This window comes from Protopterus annectens, chromosome 4.part0, assembly GCF_019279795.1.
Source record: "Protopterus annectens isolate FY-2018-M chromosome 4.part0, PAN1.0, whole genome shotgun sequence".
Lineage (NCBI taxonomy): Eukaryota > Metazoa > Chordata > Ceratodontiformes > Protopteridae > Protopterus > Protopterus annectens.
Window position 1 is genome coordinate 1,208,556,695 of NC_056733.1, and position 27,134 is coordinate 1,208,583,828.

A 27,134-nucleotide genomic window follows, 5' to 3' on the forward strand; every position below is an offset into this window, starting at 1 on the left:
TTGCAAAATAAGTTAGACTGTCAGTCATCCCATCCCATGGTAACACATCCTAGACCTCCCCTAAAATGACATCAGTTACTAAGCCAGTTGTTGAACCCAATCATCCTTTCTTTATATGAATGTGTCATTTTGGGCAGAGGGTGGATTCTACTCAGTACCATTGTGTTGCTTTATTGGACACATGCACGGTGAGATTCAGCATGTCTCCCTGCATGCACTCCAGGGTTGTGTACCTAAAGTCACTCACACTCACATGGACCACCACTAAGTTGTACTCCTATTTGTCCAGCGAGAAGGACTTTAGAGAGCTTGTCATGTCATGTATCCTGCCACCAGAAAGACAACTGACTGAAACCCTGACTTTCTCCAGTCTTGTGAGTATGGAGTCAGTATGACAGAAAGTGGAGTCACCACTTAGTATGGCATTATTGTTTTTACTCAAAGAATCTGAGGTAGTAGACATTTTTGTCTTACCTCCTGGTGACCCTTAACTATGTGAGAGTATGGTGCTCGTGGATATCTGCTGAGACTAGACTTTTTCATTCTAGGAAGCTACAGTAATGTTTTTTGCAGCCTCAGCCTTTATGATAAATGAAGTGGGGTGAGGGGGCTGCCATCCCCAGAGTACTCCAATATTTCCTTTGCCAATCTCTTGGCCATGTGGCACAATAATAGCCTTCATGAAATGTACTTATTACAGTCAGATTTATGTAAAGTATGGAAAAGTCTTAGAAGTAACTGCCAAAAGAAAACAGATCTGCCAAGACAACCTTAAATTAAGGTACAGTACAAAGCAGGAACTTCAAATGTGGTATACAAATGGAACACTTTTAAGGTGCTATCTTAATAAGATACAGATAGACATGATAAAATGTGTACAAAAGCTGGCCCTTCATTCTATAACCTTTTCTGCAGCAAATTTGATATTTAACGGTGCTTGTGGTTACAGAGGGTTTACAAGAAACAACAAATAACCTTTTTGACCTTGTGATGATGCTTGACATAGTTATACTTACAGACGTATGAAGCTTATTGATATTTTACTAACATGCTGATGTGCACTGCACTTCCTAGAGAATCCAGGAGCTGGAAGCCACCCTCTATAACACATTACAACAGGACACTGTGATCAAGTTTGGAGAATCACTGAATGAGAAACAGAAAGAAGAGCTGAGCACAGCTGTTGAAAAGCTAAGGCGGCAGATGTTGAGGAAGAGCAGGGAATATGATTGCCAAATACTCCAGGAAAGAATGGAGCTGCTGCAACAGGCACACCAGGTAAGGGATGGTGATCCATGCAGAAAATAACTTAATCTACAGTTCACTAAATCGTGCTTTGCAGTAACTGTTTTTATATACATTAGTTATTATTACATTGTAGGCATTTATTAGTTTTCCTCAACATTATCAATATACTCACGTTAATGCATATTTGTTTAATAAGTATTCATATTTTACCTTTGCAGAGAATTAGAGATCTAGAAGACAAAACTGATATTCAGAAGAGGCAGATCAAAGATTTAGAAGAGAAGGTTAGTAAGCTACAAAATTACATCTCTTTTTCATCAAGATATGTTACAGATTTCTATTTCTCTCTTGTAAGTCTAGCATAGTGAAATTTGGACTCCACCCCCTCCTTTTGTCAACAGTATATTTTTTAAATGTTTTATTCATTTGTTAATAGGATAAGTCCACTCGACACAAGTGTCCCTTTTCAAGGGTGACCAAGAACACTATCTGGTTGACTGGCTTGTGCAGAGCCACTCACGAGACAAAGGGAAGTGGAAAAAATCAAATTTTGCACCCTTGATTACACAATGCCACTTGTTAACAGCACAGAGCCTTGTTACTCTTCACTAACTGCCAGACAAGGCTGCCTATCTTATCTTGGGCTGTGTAACAAGTAGCTGGTATGTCAACAGCCAACCCATTTCATGTATGTTTACATTGTGGTAAGGCTTCCATCTTTTTAGATAACTTTGTAAAAATGGTATGGCCAAAACTGACCTCACCACTGGATGTAACTGAAAATGTCATCACCACAGGCATGTCCTGGAATGATATTGATTTTTGACTGCTTCATCACCACTTAGTTCTGTCAGAAAAGAGAGATGTCACTGTTCTAATTTCCTCTGACAAAGAAACATGTTCATTTTCAACACACAATACCTGAGGCTAACCAGTGAACTGCCATTCCCATCCAGAAGGTCACATGTATGAGGCCCTTCATCATTACTTTGTTGGTGATTCTGCTACTGCCCTTTATAATGGGATTTCACACATAACCTGACAAACCACCCACCAGCAAATAATCATGGAGCAATGTTCATTCTGAGGTGTGGTTTCAGATGCATATTCTTAATGTTTTTCCAAACACTATCAAAAATTGCCAAAATTGTGTGTTTCATTTTAGTTTAATGAATGTTTGCTTCTAACATTTCTAATATATCTCTGACTTAAATGTTTAGGATGTCATTGTCGGGCCCCAGCATAATGACCTATAATCATGTCTCCGTCTCAGCATTTAGTTCTATACTGTCCAACTCTGTGGTATAGAGGAATAAAGCCCCACCTACATTGTAGGGACCAGAGTTTGAATAGCAGCACCGAGTCCTGTAGGAGATGCTGATAGTAGAATGGGTGCGAGTGGTCTCTGCTGTAGGGAGGGAAGGAGGCAGTTCTGCTTAATCACATGTGTGACACCTGGTGGAAAAACTGAGTGTCTCCTGGGCCCACAGTGCCACATGCATGTCACAGAGTATACCAAGGGGAATTCAGCATATGAAGACTTGCTTCCACTTAGAGGACAGCTACAGCAAAGCTTGGAAGAGTCACCACAAGGGGAAGGGGTGCTGTGCCATGAGATAGGGAAAGCTGAACTGCTCCCTACTACCAGACTCTGACCATGAGCAGATGAGCTCATGGGGGATTACTGGGTAGGTAATCCCGCTTGGCTTTAGGGTTCTCACCCACTGAGTGCAGATAGAGGTGCAGGAAGAAGAGTCATTGGGCTTGTTCCTGTGGCATTGGGGTGCTAAAAATAAAAGTTAGTTCCACATTAGCTCTAAAATGTATTTTTCCATCTCTGGTTTCTGAAATAAATGATCATAAAACAGAAATGTTTTTTAAAAAGATCTGCAAGAAAGAAGGACAAGAAAGTCACCAGCATTTTTTTGTCTGTAATGTAAAACATTAACAATTTTCCATATTTTAAAATGAAAATGTATTTATTTATGTAGTTATGAATTTGTTACCCAGGGTAGAAAACTGATGTAATGACAATATAACCTACAATCTACGGAGGCAATTTTCCATAGCTTGAATTGAATCTTGCATCTTAATTTCTTTTGACAGAGTCCATGGGCACTACAGCTGTCATTTCTTTGAACTAAGTCAAAGATAACATTCTGAAATCTGGAAACTTTCCCTTTTCTGCTGAGAAATCATTATTAGAGGAAGATAAACAATTTTTAATTCTTTTCTTTCTTTAAAAAAGATAAAAATAAGTATTTGTTTAGCTCTATGGCAAAAATATTGAAAATAAAGTTTTAGAACTGTCTTTCACTTTGCCAAAATCTTGTAATGTTAGCAAGTTTAGAATGTATTCATCGACATTTCTTAACTGAGATGCTCTCTATGAGGTCAACGTGATAGCTCCATATAATAATTCATAAGATATAAATAGGTATGACATATATAGCAATAAATTTAACATCGAGATCATACCGAGTGCTGTATTAATATAGGCACTGTAATGCTAACAGAAGATTAATGTAATTGGAAGGCATGTATACGGCATGTAATAAGGAGCACAGCTCTGCAGTGCTAAGAACAACATATAATCCCTGTGTGTGTTAGAAAAGTTGACAAGGAGCACTTTAGGGCAATGTGAAACAAGTATAATAACTGACAACCATTTTAAACTGTGCTTTAAATAGTGTTGGTGTATCATCAGGTGGGAAGAAGGGGGCAGCTGCCCTGGGTGTAAGCTCTCACGGGGTACGATCTGTGATTCTGTAAGTTGGGATGTAGGTTCTGAAGCATAGCAAAATAGGAACCTATTTTTTTTTTCATTTTAGGTTCATAGGTTCATACTAGGCTATCTGCCCTGGGGCAATTATAAGCCTAGCCCGATTCTGTATGGCTTACGCCACCCCTTGATTTGAGTATACTGTGCCCTTTTTAAGGTTTAGTTTACTGTGCCTCTGTCTAATAGTGACATGGGAGTAATCCCTGGGGCAAACCTACTATCCCCCATCCACCTATCGAGATTCTTCTTGAAGAGATTCAGTGAGGTGCTCTGCCTCACATGAACTGGAATTCTATTCCAGAGCAAAGAGAGCCTCTGGGTTATGAACCTGTCCCTCCAGCAAGTTCTATTTATTTATGTGCGGAGGTTCAAGTCCCTCGAGCATGTGGCTCTAAGGGATTTAGATTTACTGAGGTGGAGCATGTCCATTAATTCTGGATTTGACATAGCTTTGTATGTCAGGCATAGATCGCCTCGAAGTAGGCGGTATGCAACTGAGTAGAGCTGGAGTTTTTTTAACCGAGCAGCATATGGCATCTGTTTGAGACCCTTGATCCTCTTGGTGAGATACTTTTGGGGTCTTTCTAATTGCTGCAGGTGTCAGGTAAGGTACATCCCAAAAGGGGCATTGTATTCTATGATGGGCCTGATGAGGGATGAATAAAGGGGCACGATTACCTCTCTTGATCTAGATGTGAAACCCTTCGTGATGAGGTGGGCTATGTAGAAGGTCTTTCTAACCACTTTGGCAATGTGGTTTTCAAAGGAGAGATTGCTATCAACTTGGGTCCCCAGGTCCCTAATAACTTTCACTGTACTTAATGGGTTTCCGCCTATGTGGTAATTTGTGGGCACATTGTTTTTGCCAAAGGGTATGACTATACATTTTTTGGCATTTAGCTTTAAACCATGGCGCTGGCACCAGTTATCTGTCTCTGTGAGACCTTTTTGAAGGATGTTTGTGTCAGCTGGAGAGTTGATTATGGCGCCCAGTTTGCAGTCGTCTGCGAACTTGGTGAGCCATAGTCTTCCCACGTTTTATAGTAAATTACAGCCATGAGAAGTGCTCATGCTTTAACAACAACTTGTCTCCAAAACATTGGTGACCAGGAACTTAAAGACTGGCAGGAAATTAAAACAAGTCTTGTCTGGAGCTGCACAGTTGCCTTAAAACTTGATTTACTAGTCTGTGGATGCTGTCAGGGGTCTGTGCTGCTCCTCACTGAATGGCCACAAACAGAGTGGAGAGGTTTGAGGTTTGGCAAAGCAGTTGCTCTCTGAAAGAAAACGGTAAAAGAATATGTGGAATTTATAAACTAAAGTGCATCAGCATTTTGTGGCCTTCACAATTTTTTCTTCACCTGACTGCCAATCTATATAGTACTGAGTTAAATGTGCACTGGGGGCTAGCCAGATAAGTTCGTAAAAAGGTACAGAAATGTACATTTAATTAGATTTTCAGATTGTTGCTATTATCCTTTTATTGAATGCAGTTAAAGCTGCACAATCACAGAAGTTATCAACTGGGATTGTGGGTCTCTGACTTCTTACTAAAGAGAATTATGATTGATTTGAAGTTAGCAGTGCTTGTCAGAGGGCATCTTTCAATTAAAGAACCTGAACTGTAGGCACAAGTAGGAAGAATACATGAAGAGTGTTATATGCACAGATGAACAAATAGCCTCTTTTTTTCTCCTTAACTTTGAGTTGAGGGGGTTCCCTGTTTGGGGATCTGCACATGACACCAAATGACCTGTCTACAACTCTGATTGTTTACGGACATAAAAAGCACACTGCAGCTGTGATAAATCATATTCACCAGAGAGTCAGTTATATCCCAACCCCATGTAGAAAAAAAGGGGTTGATTATTAATGATCATCAGAGAGACAGAGCTGGTAGGTAAGAATGCAGAGGAAAGTACTGTATATGTCAACGAGGGCTTTCAGACTGCCATTGGAAGATTATCAGAAGAGACCAGTGCAGGCTGTTTGTTATTTTAAGTTAACCAGGTAAACAAGCAGGAATAACACAAGAGGATTGTCTGGTAAAGCAATGTCAGAGTCACCAAGTAGATAAATGCTTGTTGAAGCTTGTCAGCAACACAAAGCCTTAGTCCTCTCTGCTAACCTCTAAAGAAGATTTGCAGCCTGTTTCTGGAGAAGAGTCAAGATAAGGTCAAAATAGGACTTTTGTCATGATTCTAGATTAGTATTTATTTTAAATAAGACTGAACCCTAAATGCCAAGGCTTTGCTCTTTGAAAATAAAAAAGTTAAATATCCTTTACAAGGCCTAGCTGTACAAAGGCTATTGCATAAACAGCAAGAGCTTTGAGTTCTGAAAGTTGAAAACTGAGTCTTAATTCAACTTGCTATAAATCAGTATGATAAAAAGATGCTGCTTTTGCTGCTGATGATAATCATGGTCCCTGTGGAAAGTTCAAGAAAGATAAATGTATCTTTTGTGACTTCAAAAGTTTAAATATGATTGGACGATTATATACAGAGGTCAAAATAGCTGTACCTCAGAAAAGTCCCCCTTCTCCAAGATAGATCAATCTTGGAGTTAGAAAAAAAAAAATAAATAAATATATATATATATGTTTACTATCAAAATGATGAACAGAGATGTTCCACAGACAGAAAATTGAAAGATGGATGTTCGATTTTCCATGTTGCTGAGCATCTCCATGTTCGAAGGTTCTTATCACACAGTGCACTCACTGATATGAACTCAAAGTACTGCACAGAGATTGTGGTACAGTGCGGTTTGGGAAATACATCCCTTTCCTTGCTGTAGTGCAATGTCAGAGTTGGAATATATAGTTAGCGGGGGGGGTGCAGGGGTGCATACCGCCCTGCAAAAATGTGATGTGAGGTGTAGGAGTTTCATTTACCTGAGCTCCTATACAGACATCACGTGATCTGTTTGGCGATAATGTCAAATTTGCTGAATTCGTTCAGCAGATTCGACATTGTGATTTACTGTATATTTTTAGTTTTGGGGTTTTTTTGTCGGTGTTCCGAACGGGATTTTTTTTTACCCACAACATTTTGATAGCAAACCTATAAATATATATATATATATATATATATATATATATATATATATATATATAAATAAAACAACCCAAAAAAAAAAAATATATATATATATATATATATATATATAGTTGTATATACACAGACAGACGTATGTGGGTGCACTGGCTTTTGCAGATATTGTATTTTAAACTAAAAACTCTGTTTGCTGTACTGGGTGTCAGGATTCACGAAAAGCACCAATGTTGAATATAGAATGAACACTTCTTTATTTAACAAACGAAACACTTCATACCATGTTAAGCGCTTTCATCTACTACAAATAGACTTCATCAGAACACATTCATTAATTTCATGCTGGGTTATATACATAAGTCCAACTAATCAAAACATTTAATTAATCTGTCAATTAAGTGTACTCATTCAGTTAAAGTGCTCAGTGCTTAATAAAATCACTCGTACATACTACTCATTCATTCCCACTTTTTATCACAAATAATAATGTGCAATATATTAAAAACATGAAATAATAACAAATAAACACTATCATGTAACTTTATTGATATTGTATTTTGTCGGCATCTGTTTAGTTGACCATATCTATATGTGTACTGTATAATACATAGATAGTAGGTTTGTTAGTGGTACCTCCCCACTAGTTGTTGATTTACGCATAAGGGAGGGGCCCATCCATAAATATTTTAAATATCTAACAATGAGTTTTGCAAGTCACTGGTTTTGGTAGAATGGCATTTAAAATTTCAGAGGGTTGGGAACTGCTGTTCCAGTTCTCATGCTTCTGATTGGTAGCCATATAATGGTATATGTATATACTTGCATAGATGCATACGTCAGTATTTTATATCATCTGGCAGTTAGCCACTAACATAAGACCTGTACAGACTAGGAGAATCTGACTGTCAATTCAAAACAAAGCATCGGTAACACTAGAGACTGGTGTAGATGCAGTATGTTTTTAGCCAATACTCTAAATGTCAAAATGATGAAACCTAGTGAAAGGTGGATAAATAACAGGAGTGACTATACGTCTCTTATCATAGCTTCGAATTTGTAATGTTGAAGAATGGATGAGTGAGTTTCTTTCGCTTTCTTCCTACTACATAACAAATCCACAGCCATGCAGGGCACCCAGGTGTCTCGATCTGAATGAGAAATCTGAATTTAAAGATTTTGCTTTCTGGCAGTCCTGAATCCCCAGTTTTGTACCCTGCCTTCCCACAAGCTGGTATTGACAATGTCAGCAGAGTTTCTTTTTACTAGTTTGGATTGACTTTGTGTGTCTTGGATACTGACTCTGTAATGCATTTAAACTTTTTGGCATGATTTATATTATATACCTGCAGTGATATAGTGGTCTGTTTACTATCACTTGATAGAACTGCAATTGACTGAAATTCAAATGGTTGAAATAATTTAACTGAAACCCTACTTGACTGAAAACTCATTTGACTGAAACCTCACTGTTTATATTATATTATTTTATGCAATATTGTATTGTATTACATTATATTATATTCTGTTCATAAGCTGCCATTGAAGTAGCTGTGATAGTGATCATTTGTAAACCACTAACTTCTTTTAAAGGTAAAAGCAAGTTATGTGATTGCTATATAATACCTCCCTAGTGCCTTTAAAAAAGATAGTATGACAATTCATGAGGTGCCACTAAATGATTACATGAATTGCTTATAAACAATGGGAGAGTGCTAAAAATTGATGTGTTGTCCGGGTCATCAAACTGTGCTGCAGCAGCTGTGAGATTACAGTAGGGAGGGGGTAGGATGATTCCGATATGACAATACAAAGTGTGACACTATGCCAGAAGAACCTTGGTCTTCATTATATGTAGAATAGCCAAACATTCTGCTCTGTGTAGCTTGCACTACACATTCTTGAACTTGGTGGATCAGGACCACATAGCAAAAGCTGTTGTTTGACTACGTTTTCATTAAGCTCAGCTCTAATGTCTTTTTTCTTTTTCTTTTAATGTGGTTTCATGCCGACATGCTTTTTCATTCCCTTCAGAACTATGTTATAAATAATTATCAGATCCATAACTTAGGGCATTATTTAGTACAAGAATTACAATAGAAGTTTATTTCTGTGGTTTTTGAAAAAACGTTCAAAGACTCTGGCAGTAGATATCTTTTGGAAACTGAATATCATCACTGAATTTTAAAGAGCAAAATCTGTGATCATTTTAGAATAAGTACAATAACAGCAGACATATGTAAATGACACTGGCTGTGCCGATGCTCAGATGACAAAACGTTCAACATTACATCACAGCTGCAGTAGCCTAAGTTATTTGTATTATATGTTGTCCAAGTATATGACCAATCAGCAAGCTTTTCAAATCTTAATGGTACCTTCCACATGCTGTATGTGCCAGAAGCTCAAGCCGGGCCTAATATAAAAGGCAGTTAGAGTACCAAAAGCTTCAGAGCTCTCTATCCACTGGTGTGTGTTCTTTCTGTGGGCTTTATGAAAATAACAGCCATCTAATGATGCTTCATAGGTGGGCAAATACGTTTCCTGCTAGAGAAACCCTTCCACTAACTTATTTTTCTAAGGAAACCTTGTGTTTTTTTCTGTGAAATGTATATGTCTTGGGATAGGATAGGATACTTACTTTAATGGACTGTTTTGTTGTGGCAGGGGATTTTATCTCAGTGAATGATTAAATGAGCATTTTGTGTTTTACTCTGTTTTTTAAACTTTTCACATACAATATATTGCAATTGTGTTTGGTAGGTGCCAGGTTTGGTACTTTTGGGGACTTTCAGTGTGCTTTTACCTCAGAACTTGTATTAGGTCATCTTGAGACTTAATGACTCTTTCAGGCTACACCTCCTGGCTTAGAGGGCTACTTTGGACGTCAGGTCTGCTTCTTCTTTGCCTGAGCTGTAAATAGGTGACTCTGTGGCCAGACTTGACTCCATGAACCACTCATTGATTTCCTTTGGTCCCTCTGATGTAGCACCTAGAGACAGTTAGAAAAAAATATGATTTCTACTGTCTCTACTTCTATGGACAAGGAAAACTTGCTGGGTTTTGCCAGGGAACTAATTTTTCATTCCACTGTGGCTGTTACCTCTTCTGATAAGAAAAGAAAAAGAGTTTCCCTCTGTTTCTTAGTAGAAGGGGGCATACCAGACCTTAGCCCCATTTGCAAACTTGCTGTGATAGCCTGGGAGGTAGCAACTTAGCTAAGTTCACTCTACAGGATTTATACATTCCATCAGAGTAAAACAAGCTAAGCAGGACCAGAACTGACCCTCACGAATGGAAACTTCAGCCTGGGGTCTTCAAGAATTGATCCAGCTGTGTGGAACACATCAAATAGATCTGATTGCCTTCTGCCAAAACAGACAAAGAAATTCTGTTCCAAGATTTTTTGCAATCAGAGCTGGATGATAGATGCCTTCTTATTGCCATGGATGAGAATGTTTATCTGTGCTTTCCACCTTTCCCACTGATATCCAGGGTTCTTCTAAAGGTCCAGAAGGACTCCCCAAAGACTTGTGGTTGTAATGCCCTTTTGGCCCAGGCAGTAGTGGATCTCCCTTCTTCATAGTTTCATAGGTTGGTACTAGGCTATTGGACCTAGGGCCTATACAAGCCTAGCCATAACAATTCCCTGGCTATTTCTTCCCACAGTACTTACTTCTCTGTACCTCTGTCTAGCAGGGTGACTGACTTCATCCCCAGGGTGAATATCCTATCTCCCATCCAATCATCAAGGTTCCTTTTGAAGAGGGCCAAAGAGGCGCTCTGCTTGACATGTATGGCATGTAAAGATAACCACAAAGCCTTCTTTAACTATGTTAAGAATCTAAGCTATGTTAAGAATCTAAGTGGCAACTTGCAGATATGCACTGAACTAGTGCAAAATACCACAAAATATACTGAACCTACTGATATTGCCAACATCCTGGCAGATAGATTCAGTGCAAACTTCACCCCCCTCTCACCCCCAAAAGGGCCCACAACAATACCAGAAAAGTGTAGTGTCCCGGAAATCACAGACGCACAGGTGAAAATAGCCCTTTCAAAAGCCAAAAACACAGCATCAATGGGGCCAGATGGTGTCCCAGGCTGCGTCTTGCATGAACTACAGAACGAACTAACCCACCACCTAAACACCCTGTTCAACCTCAGCCTCTCCACAGGCTATGTGCCCATAGAATGGCACACAGCAATGGTTATTCCACTCCACAAAGGAGGGGCCACAACTGACCCTGGTAACTATCGCCCCATAAGCCTGACTAGCCTGGTCTGCAAAGCTATGGAGCGCATCATCATGGAACTCATTAACAAAGTCATTGAGAACCTCCAAACACTTGACCTGACCCAGTTCAGCTTTGTTAAGGGCAGATCATGCCTACTAAACCTGGTTGACTTCTTCGAGACAGTCACCAAGGCCATAGACGAGGGAAAGGTTGTTCACACAGCCTACCTTGATCTTGCCAAGGCTTTTGACACCATTCCCCACTCGGGTATTACAGAAAGACTGACTAGCCTGAACATAAACCCCTACATCACGAGGTGGGTGGCCAACTGGCTTACAGACAGAACTCCCACGGTAAGAATGATGGGCTCCAGGTCCGACTTTAAACCAATCACAAGTGGTGTCCCGCAAGGCTCAGTCCTGGGACCCCTACTGTTCAGCATATACGTCTCAGAGGTACAGGCAAACACAGGAAGACTATGGCTAACCAAGTTCACCGATGGCTGCAAACTGCGAGCCATAATTGACTCTCCAGCTGACACAGACATCCTCCAAAAGGGCCTTACTGAGATGGACACCTGGTGTCAAAGTAATGGCCTCAAGCTAAATGCCAAAAAATGCATAGTCATCCCGTTTGGGAAAAACAAAAACATTCACGAATTACCACATAGGTGGCAGCCCCCTTAATATAGAAGAGGTAATAAGATCTGGGGACCCAGGTAGATAGTAATCCCTCCTTTGACAATCATATTGCCAAAGTAGTTAGGAAAGCCTTCTATGTGGCCCATCTAATTACTAAAGGGTTTACATCTAGAAATAAAGAGGTTATAGTGCCCCTCTACTCGTCACTCATCAGACTCAACATAGATACAATACCTCATTTGGGATGTACCTCACAAGACACTTTCAGCAGCTGGAGAGACCACAAAAGTACCTCACCAAGAGGATTACTGCCCTCAAATATATGTCCTATGCAGCCCGACTGAAAAAACTCTGGCTGTACTAAGTGGCATATCGCTTACACAGAGGTGATCTCTGCCTGACTTACAAAGCCATGTCCAACTCAGAAGTGATGGACATGCTCCACCTAAAGAAATCCAAGTCACTGCAAGCCGCATACTGTAGTGAGCTAAACCTCACCAAAACAAAAAATAGAACAGGATGGAGGGATAGATTACTGTCACAGAGACTCCCCATGCTTTGGAACAAAATTTCAAAATACATTAGGCAGAGCCCCTCACTAACACTCTTCAAGAGAAACCTTGACGAGTGGATGGGTAACAGAAAATACACCCCTGGGATCACTTCATTGGCTCTGCTTGACAAATGATCAGGCCCTTTTGTACTAGTAACTACCTGACATATACTGATATAAAAAGTGAATAAAAATACTGTGAATTCCTGCTGTAATATATAATGTACTGTCTTGTTAATTTTGTCTACATGCTCTATAGCTAACAATCATTTTATTTTTCCTTACTTTCTCTTTTGTCTCTCTCTCTGCCTGTACCAGCCTTCTGTTCCTATACCTCCCTACCTGCTGACCTGTATATACCCAGCTGGACGCCCAAGAAAGCTACTCAGTCTTTAGGAGTTAACTCTCCAGCTCCTTGGGAGACCACACTCTGATTGAGACAGTCAAAGTATGTCTTGCTATAACTTCTATGCAACCTGTAATACAATTAAAGTGATATAGTTATTGCCAGTTAGGTAAGCCTCTCAATTAGGTCAGCCAGCAGCCAACCCCCTCCCCCTAATCTTTTTTCTCTCTAATTTAAGTGTACCTTTGGCCTAGACCTTCTTTATATCGAAGTAGTCTTCTCCTCTCCCCTCCCTCCCTGGCCTGACACACTCTTGGGAGATCTATTTAATTGTAGTTTAGAGACCAACCACTAGGTGGCGCCTCTATATTAGCCCCTGTATATATATCCTCTCTCATTTGCTCTCCCCTATCTACCTAACTCCCTCTCCAACTTTCTCTGGACTGACTGTTTTTTATCTCCCCTTGAACTAATTTATCTTCAATTCACTCTTTACTCCCCATACACACATACCACTGCCAGCACCTCAACATTTCTTCATACTCTATTTACTCGCAGACTTACCTGCATATTTCCTCTCCTTACTGATTGTCATCCTGACAAACTACTCTGGTGTCTCTACCCGCTCCGTTCGCCCTGCGGGCTCACTCCGCTCCCCTACCCTACCCCCAAATCTCACCCACCCCCAGTCTACCTACACTTATACACCCATAACCACACCCCCTATAGAATAACGCAATCATATAATCCATCCCTAACCACACCCACCTCAATCAATAACCATACACACTTCATCTTAACTCCCCTCAGGAATAGAACTCCTCCCACCAACACTTGACTACACCTTCCTATAATTTCACCTCTGCTCTTAAGTCCTACCCCTCCAATCACCCACTACACACTCCTTAGCTATGCCTTACCATTGCCATTTACTACTAGTCCTCTTCCTCCTACCCACTACCCTCAGATAATAATGCAGAAATAATTATTTCCAGACTACAGCTTAACTCCAACAAATCATTAAACATCATCTGCGCCCATCTTCCCCCAGGTAAAAATCAAAGTATACTAGAAGACATACTAAACTGGCTTTCTTCATACCTCCCACAGGAAACCATAATCCTAGGTGACTTTAACATAGATTGGAATTTATGTACCCACACTAACCCATCCACCCTTATCAACCTGTATGGTTACTCACAAGCTATAAACACCCCTACCAGAAAAAATAAACTTAATAATAAAGAAAGCATCCTGGATTGGATACTAACAAATAGCCCACATCAAAAATATACAACAGGAACCCTCCCAGACGACCTCAGTGACCACTCTCTAATATATATTATCAGACATAAAACAAAGCTTACTATCCCAATTTCTATTAGAACGACTCAATCCAAAAAACATTTTGACCCCAATCTGTTCCAAACCGATCTTAAGCAATGTAACTGGTCACCTCTTAAATCTCTCCCTATAAATGAAGTAGTTAATCACTTCAGTAACACTTTCCTAGCAATCCTGGACCATCATGCCCCAATTCGCTCTATAAGAATCAAAACCAAACCAGCTCAATGGCTCTCATATCATACTAGGAAACTAATCCATAGCAGAAATAAATCTTGGGCAAAATGGCATTCCACAAAGAATAGTTCCGATCACCAAACCTTTAGACAACTAAGAAACGTAACAAAAAAAAGCTATCCTACAGGATAAAAAGAACTTTTACATCCAATTACAACAATCATCCCTTAAACAACCATAAAAATTTTGGACAACTATTAACACACTTCTGTCCCCAGGCAAAACAGCCACACCTAATCCATTAGGCTCTAACCCTGATTGCCCAACACAAACAGCAAATGACTTTAACTCTTTCTTTACTACCTCTATACTAAATCTAGATAACCATTTAACCCCTGACACCTCTAAACTCCCCATTCCTAACTCCACTCCTCCCCCATTATTCCACTTGGAACCTATACCCACTTCTTATATCTGTTCCCTACTCCAAAAATTAAAACCTACTACCCCCCCGGCTGACAAACTACCAGCAGAATTCCTCCAAATAGGAGCCAAAGCTATTGCCTACCCCATCGCCATATTAATCAATAGAACCATAAAGGAAGGCACTATACCATCAATCTGGAAAACCTCATACATTATTCCTCTTCACAAAGGTGTAAACTCCACTGAGTTCTCCAACTTTCGCCCCATAGCCCTACTCTCCCCTCTTGCTAAAATAATGGAGAAGTGTATCCACAAACAATTACTAAACCAACTACTCCTTCATAATCTCCTAGCTAACTGTCAGCATGGTTTCCGACCATTTCATAGTACCACCACAGCCTTATTATCCTTTACTAACTGTATCAACAAAAATCGCAATAAAAATATCCTTACCTCTGCTTTCTTTGTTGACCTATCAAAAGCCTTCGACATGGTTAATCACCAACTTCTCCTCCACCTATTGAAGTCCCTCTCTCTCTTGACATTCCTGCTATGAACTGGTTTACATCCTACCTCAAAAATAGACAACAGGCAGTCCTCTGGCAAAACCATCTTTCAGACCTCCTTCCCACATCCCTAGGTGTCCCCCAGGGCTCCATATTAGGTCCTCTACTGTTTTCCATTTTCATAAATGACCTTCATCTTTCTACTCCACCCTCTACCTGCATTCAATATGCAGATGATTCTACTATCATCTGTTCAGGCATATCCCACACCGAACTTCATTCTCTCACACAAAAAGCTTTCAGCACAATAGAAGAATGGTTCTCTAACCACTGTCTTCTCCTTAACCCAAAAAAACTAAACTTCTGCTCTTCACACCCTCCCACTTGTCTACCCCTCTTTATTTCACACTCATATCCAGCAACGGTACCCTCATTTCTCCAGACCCCACCACCAAACTCCTAGGAATTACTATTGATAACCACCTAAATTTTGACACACACATAAATACTACAATAAAGTCTACTTACAGAAAACTTGGATCACTATATAGAATCAAACCTTTCCTTACTCTAGAAGCCAGAACCACAATAGCTAGAACCCACTTAATCTCTACCCTATTATATGCTTCCCCCATATATACCAATCTTTCCAAAAACAACCTCAACAAACTTTCTAAATCTTATAACAATATAGCCAGATTTGCCAGCAACTCTCCATATAGGACTCATTACTGTCAGAACCTAAAACAACTAGGTTGGCTTGACTCCCCCACCAACTACAACTTAACCAACTTATAATAGCTCACAAAGCCCTACATCAACCCAATAACACCCCAATTCTTTCCACCCTCATAATGCCATACAAAAACCTGAAGAATCTACGCTCCTCAAACAAAATGCTGATTCACACTACCCTATCAAAAAACTCAGCTGGTGACTCTCTATTCTCTAACTCAGTTGGTAAAATATGGAATCTATTACCACATGACCTAACTACCCAGACCTCTCTCCCACTATTTAAAGCTAACCTAAGACTTTTCTTCACTAACCACTGGTTATGTTCTTGTACCAACCCTGACTAACTGTCTACCCTTAAACTATCTGTTACTCTCAAAACCATAATATATTTATCCATTACCCTGTTTCATATATCTCACTATAGACTAACCTTCTTAACTATTTACTAATATTGTGAGTTATGACTACTATTTGCCATGTTTGACTTTTTTCTACTGTTTTTGAAAAGTGTTAACTTTAGGATCTAACAATCTGTTAATGTCATTTTTCTAATTTTGAATGTCATATTTTATATGTTTATATATATATATATATATATATATATATATAGATATATATATATATATATATATATATATGTTTTTCCTGGAGATTTTCTCCCGGGGCCTCTACTGAAAATGGACATGTATCCAGTTAGACTAGCCCAGTCAACAAATGTAAAATAAATAAATAATTAATCAATGGGGTGGTGAAAGCCGACACACTCTGGCTAGGCTTATAAATGCCCTCGGTCAGATAGCCTAGTACCTACCTATGAACCTATGGGCAGTCTATTCCAGAATCTGGGGAGTCTCTGGGTCAGGAACCTATCCCTCCAGCATGTTTTGTTCATTGTGATGACAAGGTTTAGAACCCTGGAGCGTGTGTCTCTGAGGGATTGGAATTTCTTTGTGTAGCATGTTCAATAGCTCTGGGTTTGACATGGCCTTGTATGTTAAGCAGAGATTGCCTCTGAGTAGACGATATGTGACAGAGTATAGGTAGAGTTTTTTTGGATAGTCAGCATAGGGCATCTGCTTTAGGCCTGTGATTCTTTTAGTGAGGTATTTCTGCAGCCTTTCCAGCTGTTGCGGATATCTTAAGAGGTACATACCAAATGGGACGTTGTATTCTATAATGGGTCTAATGACCTCCTTTTTTCTGGATGAAAAGCCCTTAGTAATGAGGTGTGACACATAGAAGGATTTCTTGACTGTTGTGGCGATGTGGTTATCGAAGGTGAGACCACTGTCCCTCTGTATCCCTAAGTCTGTTATCACACTATCGGTGTTTAGTGTACTGCCACCTATGTGGTAATTCACGGATACATGTTTTTTCCCAAAGGGGAAAACTATACATTTCTTGGCATTGAGTTTAAGCCCATGGCTCCGGCACCAAGCATCTGTTTCTGTTAGGCCCTTTTGTAGAATATCCACATCATTTGAGGATTCAATAATGGCTCCCAGTTTGCATTCATCTGCGAACTTTGTTAGCCAGAGTCCCTTAATGTTGGCCTGTACTTCAGAGAAGTAGATGCCAAACAAGAGCGGTCCCAGGACTGAACCCTGAGATACTCAACTTGTCACTTGTCTGGAGCTGGATTTGGAGTCAAGCTGACAAGCCTGACCTGCAAGGCAACGGAACGTATTATCATGGAACTTATAAGCAAAGACATTGGCAACCTTCAAACACTGGACCCCACCCAGTTTGGGTTCGTGAAGGGGTGATCGTGTCTCCTGAACCTGATTGACTTCTTCAAATCAGTCTCCAGAGTCGTGGATAAGGGTAAGGCAGTCCACACAGCCTATCTGGACCTTGCCAAGGTCTTCGACACCATCCCCCACTCTGAAATCATAGATAAGCTTACTAAGCTGGGCATAAATCCCTATGTCACTCGATGGGATGCCAACTGACTTACTGACAGAACCCACACTGTAAAAGTATCCAACTCCAAATCTAACTCCAGACAAATGATAAGTGTAGTACCTCAGGATCCAGTCCTGGGACCGCCCTTGTTTGGCATCTACTTCTCTGAATTACAGGCCAACACTGAGTTCGCAGATGACTGTAAACTGGGAGCCATTATTGAATCCCCAGATGATGTGGATATTCTACAAAAGGGCCTAACAAACAGATGCTTGGTGCCAGAGCCATGGGCTCAAGCTCAATGCCAAGAAGTGTATAGTTATCCCCTTTGGGAAAAAACATGTACCCATGAATTACCACATAGATGGCAGTACACTAAACACTGAAAGTGTGATAAGAGACTTAGGAACACAGGTGGACAGTGGTCTCACCGTCGATAACCACATCACCACAACAGTCAGGAAATCTTTCTACATGGCACACCTCATCACTAAGGACTTTTCATCCAGAAAAAAGGAGGTAATTGTCCCACTGTACTCATCCCTCATTAGACCCATCATAGAGTACAACACCCCATTTGGTATGTACCTCACAAGACATCTGCAATAACTGTAAAGGCCACAGAAACACCTCACTAAAGGAATCACAGGCCTAAAGCAGATGCCCTATGCTGACCAACTAAAAAACTCCAGCTATACTCTGTCACATATCGTCTACTCAAAGGCGATCTCTGCTTAACATACAAAGCCATGCCATACCCAGAGCTGTTGTACATGCTATACTTAAAGAAATCCCAATCCATCAGAGCCACATGCTCCAGGGACCTAAACCTTGTCATCACAATTAACAAAACATGCTGGAGGGATAGGTTCCTGACCCAGAGACTCCCCATACTCTGGAATAGACTGCCCATACATGTCAAGCAGAGCAGCTCCTTGGCCCTTTTCAAAAGGAACCTAAATGACTGGATGGGAGATAGGAAATTTATCCCGGGGATCAAATCAGTCACTCTGCTTGACAGGGGTCCAGGGAAGTAAATATTGTGGGAAGAAATAGCCAGGGAATTGTTAAGGCTAGGCTTGTATAGGCCCTAGGGCTGGTAGCCTAGTACCAACGTATGAAATGTATTCATATTTTGCATGCCATATGCAGCTCAAATACTAAATAGACAAAACTCAGTACTTCAGAAAAGCTGATCAGTAGTTTGTCTCCTATGAAGGTAAAAGGAAAGGGAAACCAGTGTCGAAGGAAACAATTTCTATATGGTTGTCATATTATTTAATTGTATTATTCTTACCATAACAAGCCACTTTTGGTCAGGGTTAGGGCTCATTCCACTAGGGTTTGGCTTCTTCAGTGGCTTTCTGGAAAAAAAAGGGTGGACTCTAGGAGTATTCTAGAGGCAGCAGCCTCATCCTCTGTACATACTTTTACAAACCATTACAAACTGGATAACTTTTCCAGGTCTAGAAGAGAGTTTGCTAGGATCCTTCTGCATGGGCTCCTGAATTTTAATTTTCTTCCTCCTCCCCTTTTGTTTCTAAGGTATGGTAGTTTGCCCAAATAACTTAGACTAGTGCAACAGCAATCTAATGGTGAACATAGTACAGTTGTGTAAGTAAACTTATAAAGGAAAATGTTATATTAGATCACTATTGCACTAGCTGTTCTCTCCTTTCAGCCCCCTTTTTTAAGCTGTTTTATATTGTCAGGTTGTGGCTGTATAGACCCTTGTGTGTTATTCTTATTTTTTCATTTCCTCTCATTTTTTCCTTAAAGGGCTTATGCCTCCCTTCTTGGGGTAAGAAAACTCTGAAGCTTTTGGCACTCTAACTGCATTTTTGGGGGTTCTGCTCAAGCTCCTAAGAGTTAGAGCATGTGGAGGGTGCTTTTAAACTTTGAAAAGCTGGCCAGATGGCCATATCTCTTGCAAAATATAACTCAGATAGTTTATGCTACCTCAAAAGTGATCTATTGGAACATATACTGTTATGGTAAGTTTACTTACACAGCTGTAGTTTAAACATAAAAGTCAGGTTACTCTGTGATCTCATTATATGTTAAATGTGCTCTGATACACTATATGCTATAAACACGAGCCTTTATTGTTTCCTTGTAATTTTTGTCACATGCATTGCAAATAGAGGAGCTACAATTAGTAAACTTTTAACTTAAAAATGTTTCCTGAAAAAAGGAATTGAAAACTGATACTACTAGTGAATGTCTATGGAATGATGTCAGGCTGCCTGTAAAGCATGGTACAGCAATCAAATGCAGGTTTCTTTTATAGACTGCTTCAACAATAATATTTCTTGCATTCTGTTTTCACACCTTTTCTACTTTTTGCTTAATGGGTTCTCCTTTGTTTGCAGTTTCTTTTTCTGTTCTTGTTCTTCTCTCTTGCCTTTATCCTTTGGCCTTGATGTCACTAACATTTTGTAAAGAGGTAAGAAGCTTTCACTTAATTATATAATATAATCTGTCTTTCAAGTATGCTGTAATTATTTTATTTATTTTTGCTGACAAGAGCTTCAAATGGGTATAATTTATTTACAATGGAAGCCTGCAAAGAAGTAGTCCCAATGTACAAGACATACTAACAAAATACACAGAACAAGCATGATTACATACTTAGAAAACATTGAATGTACAGGAATGTACACAGAAGGCTGTAACAATGAAGACAAGTGTTACCAGTAGGCAAGCAACAGTTGAACTAAACGTAGACAGTGTTTACAGTAACAGCTGTACCTTGATGTTTGCTGCATCATTAATGAAACATGATCCGTTGTCTTTTATTTGGTCATGCTCAAGCTACCCTTGAATCAGTTGCTCACAGCTGAACGATTGTGTATTTGAGTGTGAGAATCTTGAATATACAGACTTTATCTTTAAATATGCTTTCTACAAGATAGTGCACCCTCAGTGGCAGTATATTTAGAGATCAGAGAGTGGAGGAAGAGCACCCCCCAGTGGCTGGTGCAGAGGAGGCAAAAAAAACAACTTTTTTTAACTTACTACCAATTTTAAGTATATGCATCTGTAAATGATGACAGTGAGTTACTAAGTTATTGCTAGGAGCAGTTAATGGTAGAAGTACTAAAATAGATCCCGAACAAAGCAAAAACAAGAAGAGTAATGTAGTACTCATATTAGAACAGTAATGTAATAACCTACTCTGTACTCTGAACACAGATACAGCTAAATGACACTGACATGTACAGGAACACCAAATGCCTCAACAGTAAACTTTTTATTCTGCTTCGTAAGTGGAAGCAGAATGCAGATATACAAAGCATGCCCAATGCCAGTGGAATAGGTTTACATGATGCATATTAGTAGCAAACAGCAGTTGTAAATATGGTGCATATCCATGCTGGAAGATACTGGATGTACTAAAAGCAGTGTTGAAGAACATCGGGTCAACTATTGTAGTTATCTTATAAGTTGTATGGAAAGAAGATTGATGCAGAAGTGCAGTGGGTGTGACAGAATGGGATAGGGAGTATAGATTCATAGGAATGTACCAGGCTAACAATGCCTCCCAAATCTCTGACAAGTTCTCATACCCTTGATAAGTGTAAGCAGATGTCTGGAAGCTTTACTATTTACAGGTTACCTGTGTCCCATCCAGTTGTCCAAGTTAAACTTGAACTGGGTTAGGGAGGAACTCTGCTTCACATGGATGGGAAGCCTGTTTCAGAGAAGGGGTAGTCTGTGGGATACATACTGTGTCTCCAACAGGTCCTACTTATATCACAGGGCAACATTTCAGTCTTTAGAAGGCTAATCATGGTGCTGTTTGTTTTGTGGATATGCAGGAGGTGCATCAGAGTGGGGTCTGGCAATGCCTTGTATGCCAGGCATAGATCCCCCTCAATAGCCTGCAGTAGAGAGAATACAGGGCTTGGGCCTTGAGGTGGTCTGCATAGAACATGTTACTTATGTCAATAGGCAAACTACTCTACAAACACTCCCTTGCCCATGCTTGGAACAAACTTCCCCTTGACTTACGTTCAATCTCCCACACCTCACACTTTAAAAAGTGAACTAAAAGCTTATTTTATCAATTCCAGAACCTGCACTTGCCATGACCCTACCTAGTCTTCCTTCCCTTTATGTACCCCCAAAAGGACCATACTTAGTACCTCATTACACCTCTCTCTCCAATGTGTCTACTATGCATTTGCACAATTTTATACAAACAAAAAATGTTTATTATTGACCTTTTGAACTATATCAATGTAAAATTGTTACTTAGCTTCTTTTTAATGCAACTTTAACTTTATGCATGTAACCCAACATATATGTGAATTGTTTTGCTATAACTGCTATTATATCAATATTGTTTAAAATTGTACTTGTTTTAAAATGTATTACTGGAGCTTTTTTCCTCGGGTCTCCACTGAAAATGGGCCACAAGCCCAGTTGGACAAACCCAGTTAACAAATGTCAATAAATAAATAAATAAATGTCCCATATTTTAGTGAGAAACCTCAATGAAAGTTCCAGTTGTTGGAAGGGCCTGGTTAGGTAGATAGCAAAGGGGGCATAGTACTCAGTGATAGGTTGGATGAGTGTCTGATACAGTGCAACAATGACCTTTTTGGACCTAGATGTCATATGTTTGTTTATAAGTTGCACAACACAGAATGATTTTCTCATTACTGTCGACACATGATGACCAAAATCTAAATTAATGTCTGTGTGTGATCCCTAGTCCCTGATTACTGAGTCAGCTTTTAGGGGTGTGTTGTCAATATAACACAGGAGTGCATGACTTCCTGAAAAATACTATTATGCATTTCTTAGCATTTAATTTTAGTCCATGGCTCTGACACAAGTTATTTGTCTGTGTCAGTCCTTTCTGGAAAATATTTGTGTCAGTGAAGGATTCTATGATTACCCCTAATTCACAATAATTTGCAAATTTAGTCAGCCAGAGGCCCTTGACATTAGCCTTGACTTCAGAGAAGTGAATGCCAAAAGGAAGAGTTCCAGGACCGATCCAAGAAGGATGCTGCTTGTGACTGTCCACTTTGCAGAAGTGGACTCCCCAATTCTAACTTCCTGAGTCCTGTCTGTTAGTCAGCTGGCTATCCACTGGGTAATGTAAGGGTTTATACCTAACATCTTGAGTTTGTCAACAATTCTTGAGAGGGGTGTTGTGTCAAATGCCTTGGCAAGGTCAAGGTAGGCAGTGTGAACCATTTACCTTCATCCATTGCTTTGGTGACCTTCTCGAAGAAGTCCAACAGGCTGAGTAGGCATGACCTGCCCTTGACAGAACCAAATTGGGTTGGGTCCAGTGTCTGAAGGTTTCCTACACCATTATTCATCATTTCCATGATAATTCTTTCCATGGTTTTGCATGTGAGAATAGTGAGACTTGTGGGTCTCTATTTTCCAGGGTCAGTAGATGGGTCACTTTTGAGCAGAGGAGTGAATGTTGCTGTTCTCCTTTCATGAACAGTGAAACCTGTTTGGAGGCTACAGTTAAATATGAATTCCAGAGGCCCTGATAGGTCAGGCTTCATACTGTGTAGAAGACATCCTGGGATGCTGCCTGTGCCTATTGATGCAGTGTTCTTGACCTTAGAGACAGCACTGAAGACCTGTTCCCTAGTGATAGTAGGGGGAGCTATATCTGATATTATTTCCTGAGGGGAGATAGAAGGAGAGAGGAGTAACGTTAGAGCTGAATTTGTTGGCCAGTAGGTTTGCTATATCTTCTGGCTCAGAAGAGGTAGCTCCATAAACAACGAGCTCCACATACAATTGTGTATTGCTTTTGAGGTTGTGGACACAGCTAAAGAATACTTTGTGTTTGGCTTTAGTGGCTTTGGCCTGGGAGGCCAAATTTACCTCAGAAATGGATTTAGTAGGCTCTATTAGATCTCTAAGTTATTTGTTTAGTTTGGTGAGAGTACTTTTATCCTACTGGGTGCTACAACTCCAGATTTGCCATGATTTTGTATCTTCTCTTATAAAATGTATTGATGTTATTAATCCCTTAGGGGGGCTTTTTTGAGTTAGTTCTGTACTTCTTCCTGGTGGGTACAGATGCTTCTATGAAGCTAGTAATATGCTTGTTTAGGGTTTATGTGAAGAGTTTCACATAGGCAGCAGTGTTCTCATGGTTAAAGGAGGTTGAAATTTTACCAGGTTATCACTCAACAGTAGAAAGTTACCCTTAGAGTAGTTTCTGAACATTTCAGGGTTAAGACATAGAAGGGGACCTGCAGCTTGCACGGAGATGGTATGGGATATTGCCTATGGTGATTTGAATGTGGAGAAGCTCAAGTGCATTACCAGCCTTGACGAATATTTTTTTTTATGTAAATCGAAACACCTCCACCTTTTGTTCCTCTTGTGTGTAGCTGGTCTGAATGTTTGGAAGGCATTATAACCTTGCACTGATGGTGCACTCTCCATGGCTTTAAACCATGTCTCAGGGACTGCACAGACATGAGCATTTTCAAAGGAGAGGAGAATTTGTAGGAGAGTGGTGTTTCTTGTTTAAACTCCTAGCATTGAGCACTAACACCTTTAATTTTTCTTGGCTTTGATTTGCTATGTTGGAAGTACATTCAGTTTCGCATTTCCTAAAAAACGCCCTATAGGGAAGAACAATGTTTTAGCTAAAATTTAAAAGCCTAGAGAGGAGAGGTGCAGACCATCCCTGGCAAAGCAGCATGGTCTGTTGACCATCTTCCTCTATGCTGACAAATATTGCCCCCCCCCCCCCTTAGAATGACACCAGAAACTAAGCCAATTATAAGAGTCAGTCATTTTCAGTTTGTATTGTGGCATCATCCTCAGAGAAGGTAAAATGCTGCTCAGTGCTAGGCTCATACCAGCCTGGGGCACATATTCTGAGAGCTCCATGATGTCTGTCTTCATATAGTGTAGGGTGGTATGTTTCAGGTCATTTACACACACATGGACTATGACTGAGTCATATTGGTACTTGTAGTCCAGTGACCTGAGTGCATACATAAAGTGGTGAATCCTGGCCCCTGATCAGAAACTGACTGCGACTTTCTCTTTAGAAATGGTAAGGGGAACATCAGTGCGTCTCACAATGCAGTCTCCAATGACCAGGATGTTGGATTGTGTGGTGGTTTCTGTTAAAGGCATCCATCAGGAAAAGGGCTACAAGAAGTCTTATGGGCTAGAAGTGGAGACTTTTTGAGATGTGGCTATATGTGTTAATGTGGTTCTTGTTTTGAAAGAGTGCATTCGGGGCTACTGAGGGCATTTGTTATGCATACTTTGTCTAGGTCATCTTTAGAGTTTAGGAAGGTTAAATTTAAGTGCCTCAGCATTTGTGGGTCTATGTGTCTGCTTTGGACTGTGTGTGATGAGTGCAGCATGTGCACTGCTGACAACCTGATTGACATCAGTAGTGATTTTATGTGAGAGCTTTGCCTCCAGTGACATTGTGTAAAACATCTCTCACATACCTTATTAGTTTGTTTGAGAATTAGTTGTTTTTTAGTAAACATGAGGCAATTTCTACATTGCTTCAGACTACCTATTCACCAAGATGGTAACAGAGATAGTGTGAAAGTTCATATACATGGCAACAGACCCTATTTTATTGATTAGATAGTTGAAATGCCAGAATATAAAGCAATGTCAGGAGCATCTGATTTGCAACTCCGGGGGCAGTGCTTGTCACTGGAAACTAGTTGCCTTGTGTGCAGCTAGGTACTAGTGAAATTTCAAGGGTGCTTTTACAGGAAAAATGTCAATTCAGGGTGCCTGCATCTGTACAGGGCACTGCCAAACAGTTGAGGGAAACCAATAAGTAGATCTTGATTATTTATAGATGAGGTATTTAGGCAGATATTTTGAAGTTAGAAGCACATCAAGCAATACTTACTGAAAAGAAAGAATTAGCTTTGTCAAGAATGCTAACAAAAGGGGTGTCATCTGACTGGCTACTGCCTGACTACTACTAGTGCTGGTCTCACCACAGTTTCATGCTGCTGGGATACAATGCTGCTCTGCTTCTTCTCTCACCAGAAGTAAAACAGTAGCACCAACCCCAAGATGGGAAGCAGACCACAGGCTCTTTGGTGATCAACATCCTTGATGATGCAGGGGTCTGCAAGCTCGCTGTACCATTTTCCTGGTAGATGCCTTTAATAGGAACCAGATCAATCATAAAGTCCAACAATGATACTGACTGCCAAACCAGAAACAATCAGAAATCAATGCTCCCTGTTCCTTCAAATGCCAGGAGCAAAATATAAGCATAAATTCCAAGCTGGCACCTATAAACAGTTACCAGGTTTCTGGTGATTAACAATCTCCAGGAAATTATTTCCCTGTGCTCCTATGCAGAAAAGTAGGAGGGGATAAGAGGAGGGTGGGAGGAGTACTCAGAGAAAGTTATGAGAATAATAGAGGCAGAAATTGGGTCGGTAAGAGGAAGGAAGAGAGTGAATATAGGGGAATCTGACAGTTCTGCAAGTCCCAAACCTCCAAACAGTTTCACCTAAATTTTACGTTCACCTAAACCAACTTTGTTCTTCCTCTACAATTATGTAACAGTGGATTTAGTATACACAAATTAAAGGAATGTGTGGGCCTTCCCTCCATGTTTAGGGTACAGTGGGATTGCCCAATGCAAAAAGCTTGGTTTTAGGTTTGCTGAGCATCATTTTCTGGGAAAGTATTTCAAAGGTTTGACAGTTGCAGAAATTACATTCAGTGAGTCAGCAATAAATAAATTAATAACAGAAATCCAGAAGAAAAAACAATACGTGAGACAGAAAGAACTAAGGAAGTGGGAATAGTTAATAGGAGGTCAGGTGGATGTTCAATACAAAAGGATATATAGACCTGAAAGGGTAGTCTTGTGAACATTTAGATGTCAAATAACTCCACAGTTATAGAATTACAACTGTGTATGTGTGACTTGATTGTCATACAAAAGCTCTGTTTGGAAGCAAATTGTCTTATGTTAACAGTAGGTTTAGTCTACTGCTTTACTAGCTGACTCTATAGGCTGGCTTTCTTTTTTTGCAGGTTGATGGATTGACTTGTAGTAAAGGAGCATTAGTGGAACAATACCTGGAGGAGGTTATGCCAAATCACTGAGTCTTTGGTAATAATTGTCGTTTACTGGAGTATATCAGCCATCACCAGACATTGATGGCTGGT

General features: G+C 40.0%; 1 protein-coding gene across 2 annotated transcripts in view; it reads left to right on the plus strand.

Annotated features, from left to right (window-relative positions):
* JAKMIP2 (janus kinase and microtubule interacting protein 2) overlaps window positions 1-27,134 on the plus strand; it is a 1,408,623-nt gene that overhangs the window by 1,327,817 nt on the left and 53,672 nt on the right. The window contains exons 21-23 of one of the 2 annotated variants that reach the window (XM_044069137.1): window positions 1,075-1,278; window positions 1,467-1,532; window positions 20,333-20,406. In XM_044069137.1, coding sequence (XP_043925072.1) covers window positions 1,075-1,278; window positions 1,467-1,532; window positions 20,333-20,383 — 321 coding nt within the window. In that variant the 3' untranslated portion in view covers window positions 20,384-20,406. The remainder of the gene's footprint in view (window positions 1-1,074; window positions 1,279-1,466; window positions 1,533-20,332; window positions 20,407-27,134) is intronic. The other variant, XM_044069136.1, reaches the window with a different exon arrangement.